Source organism: Chinchilla lanigera, unplaced genomic scaffold (assembly GCF_000276665.1).
Source record: "Chinchilla lanigera isolate Chin_1 unplaced genomic scaffold, ChiLan1.0 scaffold00112, whole genome shotgun sequence".
Classification (NCBI taxonomy): Eukaryota; Metazoa; Chordata; class Mammalia; order Rodentia; family Chinchillidae; genus Chinchilla; species Chinchilla lanigera.
In genome coordinates, this window is record NW_004955513.1 from 5450921 (window position 1) to 5458967 (window position 8047).

At 54.9% G+C, this 8047-nt stretch overlaps 1 protein-coding gene across 1 annotated transcript; it reads right to left on the reverse strand.

Moving 5' to 3' along the window:
• Positions 1–1478: 1478 nt before the first annotated feature.
• Positions 1479–7338, reverse strand: Zmynd19 (zinc finger, MYND-type containing 19; the record flags this gene model as incomplete). Its single annotated transcript, XM_013506656.1, is given in 5 exon segments — positions 1479–2074; positions 2407–2587; positions 5187–5327; positions 5922–6028; positions 7279–7338. Coding segments are annotated over 5 exon segments (633 nt in total), but the record flags the coding sequence as incomplete, so codon positions are not given.
• Positions 7339–8047: the final 709 nt, after the last annotated feature.

Below are 8047 nucleotides of genomic sequence, written 5' to 3' on the forward strand. Positions count from 1 at the left end.
AGGCTGAGGCAGAGCTGTGACTGGAAACTCAGCTGTAGGACCAGGAGGTGGACAGCAGCTGAGGCAGAAGCAGTGAGAAAGGTGGGGACGAGTGGGGCACTCAGACCAACCTCAGCCTCCCGTGTTACCACAGGACACTGAGGTCAAGCAGCCCCCCACGAAGAGGCACGCCCCACTCACCCTGGAGCCCCTTAACACTCTCATGGAACGGCTATGATGTCAGGATCCTGAGCAGGAGAGGGGGTCCACGGTACCATGTAGGCCAGGGAAGCAAACAGCCTGCAGACCCCATCCCCCCAAGGCAGCATCACTCCCCAACACATCCAGAGCCCTTCCCCTGCTGGTGGGTTGTGAGAGCTGGGCACTGCTTGCCCAGTGTCACTTTCTAATGAGGTGAAGGCAGGGTAGGCAGTTGTATTGGGTTCCCAAGCTCCAGCAAACTGCACCTGTAGGTGATTATGCTGCCATTAGGATTTCAGCATGTTTCTCTAAAGCCTTGCTACAGACCAAAGGCCACCAAAGGGCCACCTACCAGGGACAGCGAAGACCCTAACGTGGCAGAAGTGCTGTAAGTGGGCAGGGCAGTGGAGGTGGACCTGTGCCATGTGTGCCACAGCAAGCAGCTTGCATCACTGAAAGAGCTAAGGTTCAGTCAGCGGGGCAGGGCAGCCAGCCGTGGCGGCACACCCTGCAGCCTACCACTGAGGGAGGATGACACAGAAGCACCACAGGTATAGCCCAGCCTGGGCAACTTAGCCGAACTGCTGCAAGCTGAACAGAAGAGCTAGGGATATATCTTAGCACACAGGGCCTGGGTTCAATCCCTGGTTCCACATACAAAAGTGGGAGGGTAACAGGAGCTGAGCCCTACTGTTTAGGTGTAAAGTATCTGAAGTATCCTGTGTCCCAGTGGGGCTTGGGAAAGTGACTGGATCACAGGTGTACCTCACAGTTCATAGCCGCATGTGTTCTTAGGAGGTAGGGTCTGGTAGGTGAGTCACTGGGGGCCTGACCTGGAAAAATACACTCTTGTCCCCAGCTCCTCCGCTTCCTGGCTACCATGGCTGAGTAGCCTTCCTGTGCCAGATGCTTCTCCATGCAGTTCCTGCCTGGGAGCCAATCACGGACTAAAACCTCTGAAATCCTGAGCTGAAACAAACCCTTCCTCAAGTTGTAGGCATCAGGTACTTTGGCCTAGTGACAGGAAAGTAGCTGAGACACAGACCCACACAGGCCCAGGCTTAATTCCCTGTGAATGCCGTGTGGAGGAGATGCTGAGCAGTCCTTAGATGCTGCTCCCAGAAGGTAAGGAGAGAAGACAGGACCCGTCCAGACTCTGGGGACTCAGCACACTCTGCTCCTCAGAGGCCCACGTGGACTGAGGGGCCAGTCCTGCCAGCCCAGGCCACATGGCTGACTCCATGCTGCAGCCAGCCTGAACCTAAACTGCATGGGGAGAGGACAGAACAGCCAAGACGGAGATGGTTCCACCCTTTACTCTGCCCTCTCAGACACGACCTGTGCAGGCCACCCCACGGGCTCCCACTGCCCGGGACAGAAGCTCGGCTATGTGACAGTCTCTAGACATGTGGCCGACTGTCTGTCATTAAAGGATTACAGCAAGTGATTCTATTTGTGGTTTCTAACCTTCCCCTTGTCTCCCCCCCAAAAAAACTGTACATGAGTTTACAAACATATTAACATATAAATAATGAGAAACGTCCTGGGGAACCTCCCCTTGTCTCTGCTGGAGATTAACACTGGAGGGGCGCTGTCCCCACAGACTGTGTGTGCCATAGGGAGTTGCATGGTGGCTGTTCTGGACCAGACACTGGCTTCCTCAGCACCTCCAGATTCAACCGCCGGTCTCCGCTGTGTCCACGGAAGAGCCAGAAGCCATGAGCCCGCAGCATGGCAGCTCCACTGCCCGTCATCGCTCCGGCTCAAGCTCATGCTGGAGGGGCCGCTTCCTCTCCCGACAGTGCTTCTTGTGGGCAGGCCAGTCCTTCTGCTGGCACTGGGAGCCGCAGTACCGGGCTACCTGGCAGCGCCCACAGATGTTGAACTCCCGGAGCTGAAACACAGACCATTGGGGCTTCACTGTCATGTTGGGGGGTACCCACATCTTGGAACCTGGATGGGCCTGGCAGAACCCCATGCCCTGGCTGGGATGCACTCAGTGGCAGAGTGCTTGCCCAGAACGGGGGGCCTGGGTTCAATCCCCACACAAGCAAATACAGAAAGACCCATGTCTGGGGGCAGGAATGCCCACCTGGGCAGCATAACACCGAAGGGGCAGCCACCCTGATGGGAGAGCAACAGAAGCACCCAGGGTCTGCTGGATGGAGCCTAGGCTGAAGGGGGGTGGCAAGGTGGGTATGGTGGGCAGCAGGGGCTCTGTGGCACCTGCTTCTCGATGGCCGTGCAGGGCGGGTAGTGGCATTCATAGTAGGTGCAAGAATTTTCCTCCTCTTCCACCACGTCCCCGTTGGCATTATAGTACCGGGTCACGTTCAGGACCGGGAACTGCTCCTCTATTGGGTCTGTGGGAAGTTGCTGGATCGCAAGCCAGTACAAGCTCTGCTCCCTGAAAGAAAGCAGAACCTCAGTGTGTGTGTGCGCCCGCCAGACCAGGTCAGCACACAGGCCAGTGTGACACCAAGACACTCCCACCCAAACTATGTGCCAACAACTGGATTCAGGCTCAGCACTCCACCCTCCCGCCGGCTCTCTCTGCCCAGTGCTTGTGACCGAACATGGACATCACAACCAGCCCCGAGCCTGTGAAGTCCCCGAGAGCCCACAGCAGCCACCCCCCCAACAGTGCAAGCTGCCCTGTGACCCTCTGAAAATGCTTCTTGCTCAGGTGAGCCAGAATTACAGTAAAAACTGAGGTCTGGAAAGCACATGCTGCAATGTAAGGTCCAAGAAACAGGGCACCCAACCCCTGCCTGTGCTTCAGGGAGGCACAGCCTATACCCTGGGAGCTGTGGAGCTGATGAACCCATCCCTCTAGCCAGCCTGCCCTCAATGTGGCTGGTAGAAGGTCCAGTGTGTGGAAAAGACTCTGGCTGCTTCTTGAGCCCTTCCATGAGGCCCTGCAAGACAGCAAATGCTCAGGAGCACCCTCTGGAGGCAAAAGCAGAACACACACCATGCAGGGGCTGAACTCATCACCCCACCATGACCAGTGCTCAGTGAGAGGAAAGCAGAGCAGAAACCCACAGCCTGGGAAAAGCCAGCCTCCCTCTCCCAGGCCACACGGGGGCCACAGTCTGGGCCAGCAGGGACTGTACCCCTCAGGCCATCTCTGACTAGTTCTCCTAGCCTGGGGCTGGAGCCAGAGGCTGACCACACGCTCCTGCACTCTAAAACCCTGATAGGTCCTGGGCCAACCCAGGCCACCTGCACCACAGGAGCTGCCTCCAAGGCACAGCCCCCTAGGACTCTTCCCCAGCAGCCACAGCAGGGCCCTAACCCACTGTGCCTAGCTTATAACTGCCCATCTTCCAAACAGGTTTGTAACTGCCACTACCGTGTCTGTGGCTTTAAAGAGGATATTCGGAGGGGTAAAGGTAACACACAGCCACGGACTGGCCGTGTCACAGCAGACATGGGCTATGCTGGTGACAGGAGGAAGGCTGCATAGAGCCAGGGGGTCTGCTGCTGCTGGTGTCCACTGCGATGCTAGGAAGAGCTCCAGACAGTACAACAGTACACAGGAGGTAGTGGCACTGTGCTGGCTCTCTGCACTCCAGCCAGGGCCAGTAAGTGGCCACTTTCTACTTTAGCCAAGTTCAGCTCAGTTTCTCTTACTCAAACCTAAAGTCCAGACTAATATAATCCCCAAAAGGATTAATAGCCTACTCAACTTTTGCCGGAGGTGGAGATCCATCCCCATAATCCCAGCACTCAGAGAGGCTGAGACAGGAAGATCCCATGTTCAGACCCAAACTGAGTATGTTAGCCAGACTGTCTCAGAACGAAAGTTTAGGCCAAGTGTGGTGGCACACGTCTGTAATCCCGGCACTCAGCAGGCTAAGGCAAAAGGATTGCTTAGAGTTTGAGGGCAACCTGGGCTACACAGTGAGCTCCAAACCAGCCTGAACCACTAGTGAGACCCTGTCTCAAAAACACACACACACAAGTTTAAACCAGGTGTGTTAGTACACATCTATAATCCTAACACTGAGGCTGAGGCAGAAGGGTCCCCTCTAGTTTGAGTCCAGTCTGGGCTACATAGTGAGTTCCAAGCCAGTCTGAACACATAGCCAGACCCTGCCTGCCCCACCCCCCACACACAAAAACTTAAAAATGGGTGGAGACATAGCTCAATATTAAGGCCCTGTGGAGGTGGGTGGGGGAAATAAGAAACTAAGTGTCAAAACACTGGCATTAGGGCAAGAACAAAAGCAGCAGCCAAGGCCCTCATTGGCTCTATCCTCACTGTGAGGTCCACGTAGATGTGATAAGGGCGTAGTCGCAAGACACCCTGTAGGCCTAGCGCAGTGGCCCAGGGACCATCCCCTCACAACACCCACCATCTCAGGGCTCTGGCATGACCCAGAGGCAAAGACTATGAAGGTCCCCCATATGCCCCGAACCTTGAACCTTAACTGAGCCTGTCACCTGTCTGCTACAGCAGTCAGCACAGGCGATATCAAGAAAGGCTGCATTAAGCAGCCAATGACACAAGTGGGGCTGGGCACCTCTGGGCCTAGCTCACTCCTAAACCCAGTCCTGACGGCCCTGGCTCTTCCCAAAGGCTGCTTGAGTCTCACAGCCAGGCTGGTCCTGGGCAGCAGGTCCTGCGCTGCCAAATGAGAAGCTCATGCAGTATGCGGCTGTCAAGATCACGGAGAGCCGGGCAGAGGCCATAAGGCCAACCCTCCGAACCACAGTACACTTGCTTCCTTCACACCACAAAGGAAGGCTTTCCCAAAAGACAGGACAAAGAGTACACAGAAAGAAGCCCCAAGGGTGTGGCCTAACGCTGGCCCCCACCCATCCCATCAGCTACAGGGTTCCCAGAGCCAATCGTCACCCAAGAGAACCATCAAAATTCCTCCCATGCCCATGAAACCAAAGGACTCCACACTTCAGGGAAAAAAAAAAATATATCCTGCAGGTCCCAAGGGACACAGAGATGGCAGGGGCAGAGCAGGAGGCACTGCTGGGAAACCCACCTCTGTTTGCTGGAGGTCTCCTCAGCTTTGGGTCGCCAGCCCCATGGCACCAGCTGCAGGTTGTCCAGGCGATTGTCCACAGTCACAGCATTGAGATGCACCACCTGAAAGCCGGGAGCCACGCCACCCCTGTGACGCTCCCTAGAAAAAGACAATTCCCTAGAGTGCCATCTCCACGCCTTGAAGGTATTTCTGCTTAGACAAGTCTGCAAGTCCAACAGAAAAGAAACACCAGCCACAGGGCCTGTACTGCCCCATCCAGCTGATGGGGAGGGACACTCAAGGAATGCCAAGAGAAACCCAAGTCCTTGCCCAGAGAGGACAGGGACCACAGATGATTTTACCCTGGATTTAAGGGCTGGACAAAGACAGCCACAATGGAACCCAAAACCCACCTCCACATATAGCTTGAAGTCAAGCTCTGCACCTGAGTAGTCCCCACAGCCAAGCCCCACTGTGCACACCGAGGAAGGGCTGTGTCCCACTGCCAAGTTCAGCACAAGCATGAAGAAAGAACCTCCCTCTCCAGAAGTAACCCCCCCAGCAGAAAGCCCACTCAGTGCCACTATATGCACATTCACCATTCTTTTCATTAGTGGCAAGCACATAAATAACTCCCAATCCAGTCAAGGTCAGTTCAGTGCTGCCTGCTTGGGGCTCCAGTGCCTGCAGCAGCCCATGCCCACCACAGCCCAACAGGAGCTGGTGGCAAAAAGGCAGCCGGAAAATACCCACCATAGCAGCTCATGGAGGAGCCTGCCCGATCCCCTGCCTCGGTTTTTGTCGAAGGCATATGCAAATATCTTAGCACCATTTCCATCTGCATCTACTTCCATTCGAGCCTGAAAGGAACATGGAAAGGTCCGTTAAAAGCCTCCAATTCTCAGCTGTATTTCAAATCCCACTTAGGAAAATCAAACAAAGCTGAGTGTGGTGGCATACACCTGTAAGCCAGCACTCTGGGAACCTGAGGCAGGAGGATGCCAAGTTTGAGCAACCTGGGTAACTTAGTGAGACCCTGTTTCAAAATAAACAATAAGAAGCAGCTGGGGATATAACTCAGCTGGGTTCAATTCCAAGTAACTGAGAAAAAAGAAAGGAAAATCAAATGAAATGGACAACCAAAGGGATAAATTGCAACCTGGAGACTCTAGGGGCCTCCAGGGGCTCCACTGACACAGGGCACAAATACTATTCCTAGGTCCCAACTCTGTCCTTCACTCCAGCAAGAAAACCTCATGACCAACCCCCTGCAAAATACTGTGGACAAGCTAGAAGTAGGGGTGCATGTCTGTAGCTAAGGGAGGAGGACTGAGTTCAAGGCTGGCCTGGATAATATAGTAAGACTTTGTCTTGGCCAGAGATATAGCTCAGTGGCCTAAGTGCCTGCCTGGCATGCGCAAGGTTCTGAGTTTGATCCCTCCTACCAAAAAAAAAAAAAACAAAAAAAAAACCCCAAAGACTCTGTGTCTCAAAAAAATACCAATAAACCAGGGACGCAGCTCAGCAGCACAGCACTTGCCTGGCAAGCACGTGGTTGCATCAGTTCCCGGTACCGGAAAAAAAAAAAAGAAAGAAAAAAAAGAAAGGTACCAATAAATACATAAATAAAGCCAAACCCACGGACAGAAACTTCTCCATCCTTATAAAAGCCCATAACTCAGCAAGGGTGAAACATTCATGGACAAGTAGCGGCTACAGAAGTGTGAGTCACTGAGAGGAAGAGTCGAGTAGGACTATAGACCAGAAGACCCACAGCTGTTAGAAGCAGAGCAGAGGCTCTTCCTGAAGACCCCTAGGAAGGGGCTATGGCCTCAGGGCAAAGAAGACAGAGCAAAGAAGGAGGCAAACACACCATCCACTTTAGCAGACATCCAATCACAGGCACGACAAAATGCAGCAGTTTCAAGAGCAACAGGTGAAAGTGAGAAAGACCAGTGTCACACGGGGGAGGGGGTGCTGTGTGGAGCCTGGCGTCTGGCCAGGGTGGCACCCATGCCCACAAGGTCTCGCACAGTCCGAGGTCGGAAACTCACTCCTGAGCCCTCTCAGGACCCAACCAAAGCAGCATGGATACAGAGGCTGCCCTCACCTCAAAGGAGTAGCTCTCCACCAATGGGATGTCCTGTTCGTCTATCAGCGTGTACTTGGTCTGCAAATCAACACACATCAAAAATTACACAGAGGAAAGTGTGAACACACTGACAATTACAGCTCTAGCAGCACTAGCTGCATCTTTTCAGATCAGCAGGTGGGGGCCTTGCTCCACCCCGCTGGCCCTGGGGCGGACGTGTTCAAAGCCAGCGGAGGGCTCATTTTTGTCTGCACAGTGAAGCGGATTCCGGCTCCAACAACTATCCATACAGAACCAACTCTGACAGGTTGCACAGAACTTTTCCGCACCAGCGCCCAGAGAGGGTTTCAGTGGAGTTCCGGGACAGGCTGGCACCCCACGCTGGGCAGCGGCACACGTGCTCACTGGATTACCTTCTCAGCCTTCTGTCTGAAACGTTCCCAAGAACAGCTTTAGGGACTAACATTCGCGCCTGGATTCCTAAGTTGGAAGGGGTCTCAGACCGCCTGGTGTCTCCCGCTCCCTAGTAATAAGGCCTCAGCAACCCTCCTCCGCCCCAGCTCACTCCGGTTCTCTCCTCGGGTCCGACCCCGCTTCCCTTCATCAGACTTCACCTGCCCAGCTCCCTTCTGAGCTGCGGCCACTGTGAGGGGCCGGACAGGTCCTGGCTCGGGTTGGCTGGGCCTCCGGGCCCAAGAGTGCCGCAGCCACACACGTGCGGGGGGCGGGGGCCGGCGAAGAAGCGGCGCCGCCCCGCGTCCCGGCCCCGGGAGCTCCGCCCGGCCCG